Consider the following 12637-nt stretch of genomic DNA (forward strand, 5'->3'; position numbering starts at 1 on the left):
AAAAGTCAACCAAAAAAATGAGTTCGCGTGTCACCTCTGACACGCGTGTCATAGATTCGCCATCACTGCCCTAGGACATTTTCCCCATTGCTTTTTCAAAGTGGGAGTGGGGGTAGGGAGAAACATCAATGAGACGCATCGATTGCTTGCCTCCTGCATGCATGCACCCTGACGGGTTGGGATGAATCTGCAACCCAGGTACCTGCCCTTGACCAGGAATCGAACCCATGACTCTTTGGTGCATGGGCTGATGCTCTAACCATTGAGCCACCACCCAGGGCTAAGTATGGAATTTATCAATACAATTCCAAAGCCTTTCCCATGTGATTCAAGTGTTTTATTAAATACTGACATACCTCTTGGCAGTCTGACTGGTTACTTGAATTTTGGTGGACCAAGAGCATCAGCTGGAAGCTTGTTGGAAAATGCAGTACCTGAAGCTTGGATCTGCATTTCAATGGCTACAGGTGACACATCCATGCCAAAGTTTGAGAAAGTGGCCCAATCTGAGCCTGTTGCCTCACTGAAATGATTATCATCACTCATCAAATCAGGTTTAAGTGAAATGGACAAACCACTTAGCACAATACAGCACACACAAAAGCCACTGGGAAAGTTGATCAAATGATCAGGATGGTCTGCCAGCCTCCACCCGATTTGCCTTGAATAAGAGGGGCAAGTATTTACTGTGAAACAGAAGAAACCAGTTTGACATTCAAAATGAAAACAACTTTATTGCAAAGTTTAGGACACAATAGACTTCACAGAACAGAAATAAGACAATCCCAAGACACTGGAGTGTAACATCGCAGCTGACAGGTTAGTACTCCTCACCCTCATCCTCTCCCTCAATACTATCTGCTCCAACCTCCTCATAATCCTTCTCAAGGGCAGCCATGTCCTCACGGGCCTCAGAAAACTCTCCTTCCTCCATGCCCTCACCCACGTACCAGTGGACAAAGGCACGCTTGGCATACATCAGGTCAAACTTGTGGTCCAGGCGAGCCCAGGCCTCAGCAATAGCTGTGGTGTTGCTCAGCATGCACACAGCTCGCTGTACTTTGGCCAGGTCTCCACCAGGGACCACAGTGGGAGGCTGGTAGTTAATGCCAACTTTGAAGCCAGTGGGGCACCAGTCCACAAACTGGATGCTGCGCTTGGTCTTGATGGTGGCAATGGCAGCATTGACATCTTTGGGGACCACGTCACCACGGTACAACAGGCAGCAAGCCATGTATTTACCATGGCGAGGGTCACATTTCACCATCTGGTTGGCTGGCTCAAAGCACGCATTGGTGATTTCTGCTACAGTAAGCTGCTCATGGTAGGCTTTCTCAGCAGAGATGACAGGGGCATATGTGGCCAGAGGGAAGTGGATGCGGGGATAGGGCACCAGGTTGGTCTGGAATTCAGTCAGATCAACATTCAGGGCTCCATCAAACCTGAGGGATGCAGTGATGGAGGACACAATCTGGCTAATAAGGCGGTTAAGGTTAGTGTAGGTTGGGCGCTCAATATCGAGGTTTCTACGACAGATGTCATAGATGGCCTCGTTGTCAACCATGAAGGCACAGTCAGAGTGCTCCAGGGTGGTGTGGGTGGTGAGGATGGAGTTGTAGGGCTCAACTACAGCTGTGGAGACCTGGGGGGCCGGGTAAATGGAGAACTCCAGCTTGGACTTCTTGCCATAATCGACGGAGAGACGTTCCATCAGCAGGGAGGTGAACCCAGAACCAGTTCCCCCACCAAAGCTGTGGAAAACCAAGAAGCCCTGAAGGCCTGTGCACTGGTCAGCCTGTCAGAAAAGAAAAAGAGCGTTAATTTTAGCCTCAGTGAGTGCTGCAGTGACTTCTTTAAATCCTGAATTACTACATTGATCAAGATTTTAAAAATCTTTTGAATATTTGCTAGGAAAGCAGTTGCAAAAAGCTTCCAAAGTGCTAAGTGATTCAGAGAAACTTTTCACAATCAACTCCTGGGGGAAGGGGACATCTGCTAAAAGGCTATTTTATTTTTTCTAAAAGGCTATTTTAAAACGAAATCTTTTCATCTCCGAAGGCAGAGGAATCATGAGGTCTGGAATGGATGCAGGGCCCGAATTTCAGTGACTGGAAGGGCGGCCTCTGGTGCCCTTGCTGCGACAGCAGAACAAGGGCAACTCTTTTTTTTGTTTTGTTTTGTACTTTTTCCTATTTATTTTTTTTATAATATAAAGTACAGAAAATGGGAATTTTAAAACTATGTCTGAAAAATGTCACGTAAATGACCTCCATTTTCTGCTTCGCAAGCATGGTGGCGCTTATTATATCTGGCTCCAGCACTTGAATTTCTTCCCGAATGAAGGGCAACTCTTATCAGCTGGAGAGCTACCAAGGGCAGGCCTGGGACCACCAGCTCCGTACAATGGATGTCTGTCTTACAAAGGCCTGGCAGAGGCTTTCGGAGCTGGAATACGACAGAACAGCCAAGCTGAATGCCCTGGTATTGGAATCAGGCTGGGTCTGGATCTGGCTCTACTAGGGCCTTGCTGTGTGACTTTGACCAAATTCATTTCTCAATCTCGGTTTTTTCATTTAGTAAATGAGGATAGTAATCTACCTCAGGCTGCTGAGAACTACATGAGTACTTGGAACAGTGCCTGGCACGGTAAGCACTAGTTACCCGAAAGCCCAGCCGTTTCAGGAAAGCTGATGTACTGTCAACCGAGCTGTTCTGGTTAGCCAACTCCCCTCAAACAAAGTCTTCTGCTGACAACCCTTACTTCTCAAAAGTGCTGAGATTTGTGGACATTCTCTACCAACTCCTCAGAACTCACTTCTCCAGTAGATCCCTACACTGAATAAGATCAATGTACGGGGCAAACCCTAGTTTACCAATTACATCCATTACTTACGCATATGGACACAGTAGTAACACCAAGGACCAATGCAATGGTTTTGGTAGTTAATGAACTTCACTCATAAACCCTCAATGGCTTTTACTAGGCTTATTTGTCCCTAAAGGCGGGTCCTGATTCCCAAGTCAGTGCTTGTAGCTAAAGTTTGACTTGCAAACATAGGAACCAATACTCCAATTTTGCTGGGGCGACCACAATAAACATCTGGAAAAGTATCAAGGCCATTCTTTTTAGATTAGACCAGTTGTGGCCGGACTTAGTAGCTAACAAGCTAGTCTACCCAAGCGCTCATTCTTGATTTTGGGTTAATTACTGACAAGCTGCCCACATGTCTAACGAGCAGAGTCAGCTGACTGCAGGACTCTTAAAATGACCTAGAACAGTTATCAACATCATTGATGTGAACACAATTGCCTAAGATTTCTCTGCCACAGGGCGAGTCCACACCACCCTGAGCTCTATTAGAAAAGCAAGCCTACTGCTTTTTGTGTTCCTATCTCAATGCCTTCCTCGTTTCAGTTATTGATACTTGCTTCTGTAACAAGGGAGCTCTGCCCTAGCTGGTTTGGCTCAGCAGGCAGTGTCAGGCTGCGGACTGAAGGTTTCAGGTCCCATTCTGGTCAAGGGCACATGCCTGGGTTGCAGGCTCGATCCCTGGTGGGGGGCATGAAGGAGGCAGCCGATCAATGATTCTCTCTCATCATTGATGTTTCAATCTCTCTCCCCCTCTCTGAAATCAATAAAAAGGGGCCAGTGCGAAACATGGTGGGCGTCGGCGACAGGGTGATGGTAGTGGGCAGCAGCACAGGCACTGCTGGCCCCCATGGGACCGCGGCGGGATGGTGGAGCATGTGAGCAGGCGGCACCAGGCCAAGGTGGGTGCAAGTGGGGGGTGGGGCTGCCACCTGGCTCCCAGACACTGAGGGAGCTGGGCAGGGGCCCAATGACTCAGGCGGAAGGGGCGCACGCAGGGGCTCCAGGGCCCAGGTGCCACTCAGGGCCCAGAGATCAGCTGCCCTTCCATCGTCAGCCACGTCTAGGGACTGCACCCGCACATGAATTTCATGCACCAGGCCTCTAGTATATACTAGTATATATAAAATAAGGGAGCTCCCCCAACTCCACTTTCCGTGTTGTTCAACATTTCCACTGTCGGCCATTTCTAACCCGTGTTATACTGGCTTCTGCAGCCCTGACTCTTTGTACCAACGTAAGGCACGGAGCCAGATTTTTCTTTTTAAAAGTTTGATCATTTAGTTACATGTCAGAGTCAGCCACCTACTCATTCAGTGTGACTAAGATATCCTAAAAAGGGATGTCTCAGCTTGAAGCAGGGAAGCTGACTGGTTAATATGAACAGGGATGTTTAATGGGCTTATGTGTCAGTCAAACTGCTCAGGCTCCTTGTTCTCACCCTGACTCCTGGTGAAATGCCCTCACTGAATGAGCAATTGTCCAAACCTGCCTTGTAAGGCATTGCTCTTCTGCCTATTGTTCTCATCCCTACCCCAAAGAGTAGTCCCGCACCCAGGACTGTCTAGTTTCGAAATAGAATTATTTAGTAAGGCCTTTTTCTTTTAAAAAAAATAATTTAAGAATATTTTTTTATTGGCCTGAGAGTCAACCTATGAACCAGGAGGTCACAGGTCAATTCCTGGTCAGGCCACATGCCTGGGTTGCAGGCTCGATCCCCAGTATGGGGTGTGCAGGAGGCAGCTGATCAACAATTCTCTCTCATCATTGATGTTTTTGCCTCTCTCTCCCTCTCCCTTCCTCTCTGAAATCAATAAAATATAAATATATATATTACCTCCTGCAGGTCCCCTACCAGGGATCAAGCCTACACCCCGGCATGTGTCCTGAGTGGGAATGGAGCCAGCAACCTTTTGGTGCACAGAATGATGCTCTACCAGGTGAGCCACACCAGCCAGGGCCTAAGGCCTATTTTAGTGTGCGAGGAATGATTGTTGTGGTTTGGTCTCTCTTTAAAACTCTAAGAGAAAACTCTCACCCCACTTTAAATAAAGTACTGTGTTTACCAGTTTCCGAATTCGGTCCAGGACCAGGTCAATGATCTCCTTGCCAATGGTGTAGTGTCCACGGGCATAGTTATTGGCAGCATCTTCCTTGCCTGTGATCAGCTGCTCAGGGTGGAAGAGCTGGCGGTAGGTGCCATTTCGAACTTCATCTGCAAAAGCGAAACAAAGCAGCCGCCCATCACTAACAACCTGCACAGCCTGCTCAACCCCAAGGCCTCACAGAGCCCCCAGGACACACCTCCTGTCCCAGACCCCGGGATCAACTCACCAATGACTGTGGGTTCCAGGTCTACAAACACTGCCCTGGGCACATGCTTGCCAGCGCCCGTCTCACTGAAGAAGGTGTTGAAGGAGTCATCTCCCCCGCCAATGGTCTTGTCACTTGGCATCTGGCCATCAGGCTGGATGCCGTGTTCCAGGCAGTAGAGCTCCCAGCAGGCATTGCCGATCTGGACACCAGCCTGGCCAACATGGATGGAGATGCACTCACGCTGTGGCAGGAAGAAAAGGAAAATGTCAGAATAGGACACATCAGATGGGACTTTTAGGAATGATTCACACCAAAACGACTCATTAAACTTTAGGACAGATTAATCACCTTTCGGAAGGCCACTCCTGCCCCAGGACTATTGCACAATCAAGCCTGTGGAAGACTGATTCAGAAAAAATGCTTGGGAAAACCAAAGATATGTTAATTAACTATCAGGCAGACTACAGACCAGACCCTTCCTTTGCAGCGACATTAAAGGTCAGGTTTCTACCCACCCCAGAAAAACAAAGCCGCTGTAGAGCAGTCCATTCCCCAGCTCCTGGAAAATATGCTGGCCGAGCCCTTAAAGGCACACAAAATCCATCTTTCAGCCGTGATTCATTCTGTGAGATTGTGTAACTACTGAGCTCATTCTGGTCCCTCTTTAATCCTATTCTTTAAAAGACAAGAGCTTGCCCTGGCGAGTTTGGCTCAGTGGATAGAACGTTGGCCTGCAGACTGAAAGGTCCTGGGTTTGATTCCAGTCAAGGGCACATGCCTGGGTTGTGGGCTGGATTCCAGTGGGGGGCTTGCAGGAGGCGGCCGGTCAATGATTCTCTTTCATCATTGATGTTTCTCTCTCTCCCTTTCCCTTCCTCTCTGAAATCAATAAAAATATTTAAAAATAAAGAAAGAAAAATAATAAAAGACAAGCGCTTCTCCCTCCCTTTAAAACCAGTTTAAACCAGCAAACTGCAGCCATATGACTCATGGAGAAAGCACCAGATAAGCAGCGGTTAGCTCTATTTTACAAACTGGTCAGAGGCAGCTTTCTAACTCTGTGAGTTTACTCTTAAGGAACAACATTTTCCCTTCACCGAGGGAAGGTTGGGTGGGGTGGAGACACATGTAAATAAAAGCCAAGACTTTACTAACAATTTTGGAAATTAGCGGTTTCCTAGTAAAATGTACACATATATCTTTGGCAGTGTGGGGAAAATCTACAGTTTCAAGAGTTTAACAATATTATTGAGAAAATGTTTTCCTTTATTTGCTTAACAAAATAGTGTTACCAAATTCATTCCTGTTTAGTAAAACAAGGCAATGAATATCTATACCCACAGACTTAAGAGGGAAACACACACAAAAAAACGAGTGTTTACTGTATTAGTTACTTTGGGGACTGGCAGAGGACTTTCAAAATGTTGACAATAAATACCCCCCATTTTCCTCAAATAAGAGAGTTTTAAGTTTTTAAGTCACTAATAGAAAACTAGTTAAAGAAAATTCAACACCAGCTAAGATCTCTAAGAGTCTAGTTTCATAACCTGAGATAATAAAACCCTAATCACTCACAACCTTGAACTGTGGTCCCCTCCTTCCCACCTACACTACACTCCCCATAAAACAATCACGGTCCCCTGATCACATCAGCAAGTTCAGGGGTCACCTGCACCCACTCGCCCAGCTCCAGGGCTGTGGGAGAAGGGAAGTTGTCTGTTCTAATGAACCCATGACTATTTTCCATTGCATCATGTTTACCTTTAACTAGACTTTGGAAATTCCACAGCTCGAGAAAGTTGGAGAGTCAGAGATCTGTTCACGGCAGAACCGGATCCAAGGAGATGCAGTATCTCAGAAGATACTCTCCATCTAATGAAACACTTCTACTGCAACCTTTTAGGCCCCCAAACTCTTTCATTGTTCAATAGGCGACCTGGATGCCTTGTTTAAATTGTGCCCTCCACTACCCCATGGCCACTAGGGAGATGGACAGACCTACACAGATGATAGAGTCAATTAGTTTAGCTTTAACTGGATAAGTAGCACTGTCTCTCTTATTTGTTCATTGATTTTATTTTATTTTTTAATATTTTATTGATTTTTTACAGAGAGGAAGGGAGAGGGATAGTCAGAAACATTGATGAGAGAGAAACATTGATCAGCTGCCTCCTGCACACCCCCCACTGGGGATGTGCCCGCAACCGGGGTACATGCCCTTGCCCAGAATTGAACCCGGGACCTTTCAGTCCGCAGGCCGACGCTCTATCCACTGAGCCAAACCGGTCAGGGCTGTTGACTGATTTTAGAGAGGAAGAGGGGAGAAGGGGGAAGAAACATCGATTTGTTGGTTGACTCCCATATGCATTCCGACCTGGGATCGAACTGGCAACCTATATAAAAAACTATTCATCTAACATGTTATTGTTGAAATAGGTCTGCTGCTGCTGCTGCTCTGCTGCCCTTTAAACCATCGATTTTCAACCCTTTTCAGCTCCTGGCATACATAAACTAATCACTAAAATTATGCAGCATACTGAAAAATATATTTTTCTGAGAATCTAAGGGAAAAGAGGCCAGTGCCCCTAACTAAATTAGTCAGGTATTGCACGTTTTAAAAATTCTTGTGGCACACTGGTTGCAAGTCGCTGCTTTAAAGAGTGATTTCTGAAGTACACTTTTACCAGTATTTGGGGGTTTGCTTGATGAAAGCATTCAAGCAAGTTGTTACAGTCAGACATACTTTTGGAAACTGTGGTAATCTCCCAAGAATGTAACTTGCCGGCCATTCTTTTTTAAAGATACTGTTTCTTCTTTTTTACCGATACTGTTTTGAAACATTTGATACATAAATACTGGTTTTAAAACATGGCTTATTGTAGACCAACAGAGGCTCTCTTAGTTGTTTTCAACACCTCTGGAAGTTACATAGAAAATACGCAAGCTGTGTGTACAGTTCCGTGTTTCTTTAAAACTACAAATACATCGTCAGTACTAGTGACTCTGGTTTTACAAGAAAATATCCTTTCATGGGCTTGTTTTTAACAGGCTGGCTTAAGCTATAAACAGCCCTCTGAGCACCAGAAATGCAGGGCCGGCCCCGGCGGGGAGGAGCCTCCAGGTGGATTGGTGCAATGGGAGCCTCCCCGGGGCCCGGCCACAGGTGACTCAGCAGCGAGTCACAGGGCGCGGAGGGGGGGCGGCGGGCGTTTGCACCTTCCGAGCGAAAGCGCACGCGGTGCCCCAGGTGCTCCCACCGCGCAAGGGAAGGTGAGGTCATTGGGGAAACGGGAAGGAGGGGCTCCAGCTTCCCGAGCCCTGGGGAGCCGCCGGGAAGGCTCCCTCGCCGTCCTTGGGCGATGGCGGGCTCTGGGACGACACCCTCTCTCCGGGATCAAGAGGGCTCTCCGCTTCCACCGAGGGCAGCGGCCGGGCCGCGCCTTCCAGCCCCCGGAGGAGTCCGCCCGGCGAACTCAACTTCCCCAGCCCCGTCTCCAGAAGCCAGTTTGCGGGAGGCTTCCGGGATGCGGCCCCACGTGCAGCCCGGTCCCGCCGCTCGCGCGGATGGCTCCCTCTCCCCGCCCCACATGCCGCCGCCCGGGGACCCCCACCCGCGCACCCCCACCTCCACACTCACCATAGCTGAGACTTGTAGGGCTCGGCGGGGCTGAAAAATGCGAGGGACCGGGAACAAGGGCCTCCCACTGACAGATTACCAAGGAATCCGGGGGAGAAGTGGCCCGACAGCCGCCCGCCGCACCCTATATACCCACCGCCCGTCGGGGGGGCCGGCCCGAACCCCGCCCGGCCCCAGGGCCCCGCCTCCAGCTGCGCGGCACCTGGCCGGGCGCCCCGCCCCTCAAGGGCGGGCTGAGAGGGGGTGGGCACCGGGCGCTGATTGGTGAGTTCAAAAGTTCAAACCAAACTCTTAGGAAGGATCCAGAGGAACCAGGAAGGGGAGGAGACTCCCGGGGCCGGAGGAGGGGGAAGGGATGGAGCCTGGAAGGAGCCGGAAGGCGCAGAGGCCGCGCTGTGCTCCGTGGGAGGGTGACGGGCGTCCGGTGCCGAACCTCGGCGGGGACGGGCGCCTCGGAAGGGAGCGGCCGCCGCCCCCGGAGGACGGGCCGCGTGGCCTCAGTCGCCGGTGCAGGCGGAGGGGTTTCCCAGAGCGATGGCTTGGCCCCCGGGTGGGGCTCAGTGGCCGAGCGTCCTCCCCTGACCCTCGTGGTCGTGATTCCATTCCCGGTCAGGGCACGTGCTCGGGTTGCGGCCTCGATCCCCGGTAGGGCGCGCAGGAGGCAGCCAGTAGATGTTTCTATCGCTTCCGCTCTCTAAAATCAATAAAAACATCACAACACACACACGCAAAGCCAGAGAGGCCCGTTGCCCTTTCCAGGTCTTCATGACCACCAGCCAGCCTGAAGTCTCACCTTTTGGGTTACTTTTCCGTACTCATTTTCCTGTTTCCTTTAGCAAATGAACCTTTTCAATACTTTCAACAATAAAGATACTCTTTAAATGGACCTTTTCTTTCCTAACAACAATCTCTTTCCACTTGGTGCAAAAGCTGGTTGTTGTTGTGTGTGTTTTTTAGTTCATTATAATAATAGCTTCCAATTTTTGATTGCTTACTATGCAGAGGAGCTGGTGTTTTACACTGTATTAATCACACTTCATCCGTGCAACAAACTGAGTTATCCCCCTTTCACAGGTGAGGAAACGAGGACTCAGGAATTAAACCAGTTGAACACAGCTGGACTGGTGGAGCTGCCCTTATGCCCTCACTACCTTGTGCTGACTCATGGGAAATACACCACACAGACTGTCCCTGCTGGCCCTCAGGAGTGAGTCTCCCCAGAATGTGCCACTCTCATCCAGATTATTTCCAGCTGAAAATAATTAAAGCCCAACAGACTCAAGAAGGGTTTTTACCTCCTCTCATCTGCCTAAAGGGATTCAGATAGCAAAACCTGCTTCTGGAAGGGAGTCTTAGCATATTCACCTTAGCACAGAAACATTAAGTGTGTTGCCCTAACTGGTTTGGCTCAGTGGATAGAGCATCAATCTGCAGACTGAAGTGAAGGGTCCCGGTTGGATTCTGGTCTGGGGCACATGCCCAGGTGCAGGCTCATCCCCAGGGGGGGGCGTGCAGGAGGCAGCTGATCAATGATTCTCTCATCATTGACGTTTCTTCCTCTCCCCTCCTCTCTGAAATCAATAAAAATATTTTTATTAAAAAAGAAAAAGAAACATTAAGTGTGTTGCCCTGACCTGGTGGCTCAGTTGGTTGGAGTGTAATCCAGTACACCAAAAGGTGTCAGATTCATCCTGGTCTGGGAACATATGGAAGACAACTGATTGTTTCTTTCTCTCTCTCTCTCTCTCTCTCTCTGTGTGTGTGTCAAATCAATAGATCTATCCTCAGGTGATGGGGGAAAGTGGGACAAGCAGGGAGGATCAAAGCAAAAAGCTTTTTTGCTAGATTCCCCTCTGTGTCTCATTTTTTTTCTATAAGAATTTGTTTGACAAATGTTTGCTCTTTTCTCATCTACCAGTGAATTGCCAACCTACCTTCAGTTTAAATGGCGTACATACCTCATTTTGCCTCACTGTTTTTGGAATTTTCATGCTTAGGTGAATTCCTCCGTGCACTTGTATTAAAATGTTGTTTTCTCCTGTTAATCAGCTGTATGTCATTTGAATTATTCGAGCAGCCAGAAGAACTAGTGGGATTAGGAGAAAGCTTCCCCTGCCCTGGTTTTAGCATCCTTTATTTCCATTGTTTTTCTTTCTCTGCAACTTCGCCATGTTATCTTAGCTTTTAAGTTCCTTAACCAGCTCTGGGTAATCGTTTATGGAAATATTCAGGGAACAATAGTGATTGCTATACAGAATGTAAGTTAAAGGGTTTTTTCCTGAAATAGGAAAAGGCAAAGTGAAAGCAAAAATGGGTTTTGGATACTGAATAGGCAGAACTTGAATGGACTCCAACTCATACACACAAAATGGATGCTTTGGAAATATGTACAGAGGTTACAGTACATAGTTTATTCATCAAATGCTTATTGAATTCCTATTGCGTGGCAGGTATTTTGAAATTTGGAAAAACTAACATTTTAGTCTGTTGCTAAATATTTTAGTCTTAATTAGTAGAGCTTTCCACTTTTTTTATTCATTCATTCCACAAACAAACTCAGCACAGTTTCTAGGTACTCAGGAATGAGGCAGGATAGTGAGAATCTAGGAAAATTTCTTGGCGAGTGGAAGGGGGAACTGAGGAGACAGTTGAACTGGGCGAACAATTCACAGCCAGATACAGACGGAAAGCCCAGGGTGCCGAGCAAGGAGCACACCTGGTGCAGACCTACCCCCAGGTGGCTTTCCTCCCCTGGCATGTTACTGGTCATGCAGTTTAGACCCCTGACCTTTCCTCCCTAGAAATAGCATCTAGGCTTCAGTTGTATTTCGGCTTCAGGCCCCAAAAAGCTGCAAAATCAGGTGGGTGATGCCAGGACCAGTTGTCTTGGCACTGACCAATCAGTAGAGACCCTGATTCTGAAAGGGCATACTTAGAAAAGCTAATGAATATTCTACTGAGACCCTCCCCTAAGACCTCCCCTACACTCCCAGCCTTTAAAACCCTCAAAACACAGGACCTGGTATGCGCTCTCCCTCCTGGGAGCACATCAGCACCTTGCCCTTCCCCCTCTTCCCCCACTGGCATGTATCTCTTAGACTCTCAGGGTTCACAGAGACTTGCAACCAGGGGAGCACTGGGCGGCAGCAGCTCCTTCGGGGGCCAACCCCCTGAACCAGCCCCAAGGCCCCCTTTACTCTGACTCTCCAGTGAGCCCGAGCAGCCCACCTAGGCGCTCCTGTTGCTTCTTCTATCCGAGGCCCTTCCTTGTTTCACTGTCCCCAGCTTTAATAAACATCCTCTAGAAATCACCTAGATGCGTATTGTGGAATCTTTCCTGCACGAAGTCAAGAACCCACACACTCTAGGCCAGCCGGAGGCAGACTTGCTCTGGGCCTGGTCCCTTTCCGGTAACAGGAATAGGCATCAGGAATAGGTACGGGAACAAAACCGACAGATCTCTGCCTCATGGAGCGAATGGGAAGAAAGACAATGAAAATAATAAAAATTAAATTAAGTTATGCTAGCGCAAGAAGCTCCTAGACCAGCCGTGGGCAAACTACGGCCGGATCCAGCCCGTTTGAAATGAATAAAACTAAAAAAAAAAAAGACCAGTACCCTTTTATGTAATGATGTTTACTTTGAATTTATATTAGTTCACACAAATACTCCATCCATGCTTTTGTTCCGGCCCTCCGGTCCAGTTTAAGAACCCATTGTGGCCCTCGAGTCAAAAAGTTTGCCCACCCCTGTCCTAGACTCTTGGTTCACCAGCAACAGGAGAAGCGTAAATGAAGGCTGCCGGCTGGACTGAT

At 48.3% G+C, this 12637-nt stretch overlaps 1 protein-coding gene across 2 annotated transcripts in view; it reads right to left on the bottom strand.

Moving 5' to 3' along the window:
- Positions 1-715: 715 nt before the first annotated feature.
- Positions 716-12637, bottom strand: part of LOC308514562 (tubulin alpha-1C chain) — a 116668-nt gene continuing 104746 nt past the window's right edge. Inside the window, exons 1-4 of one of the 2 annotated variants that reach the window (XM_081084743.1) lie at positions 8823-8966; positions 5204-5426; positions 4936-5084; positions 716-1795 (exon numbers count right to left, since the gene is read on the bottom strand). In XM_081084743.1, the coding sequence (XP_080940869.1) occupies positions 821-1795; positions 4936-5084; positions 5204-5426; positions 8823-8825 (1350 nt within the window). In that variant the 5' untranslated portion in view covers positions 8826-8966 and the 3' untranslated portion in view covers positions 716-820. Of the gene's footprint in view, positions 1796-4935; positions 5085-5203; positions 5427-8822; positions 8967-12637 lie in introns of those variants that run through there. The other variant, XM_081084744.1, reaches the window with a different exon arrangement.

This window comes from Myotis nattereri (assembly GCF_964212035.1).
Source record: "Myotis nattereri genome assembly, chromosome: 2".
In the NCBI taxonomy this organism is placed as follows: domain Eukaryota; kingdom Metazoa; phylum Chordata; class Mammalia; order Chiroptera; family Vespertilionidae; genus Myotis; species Myotis nattereri.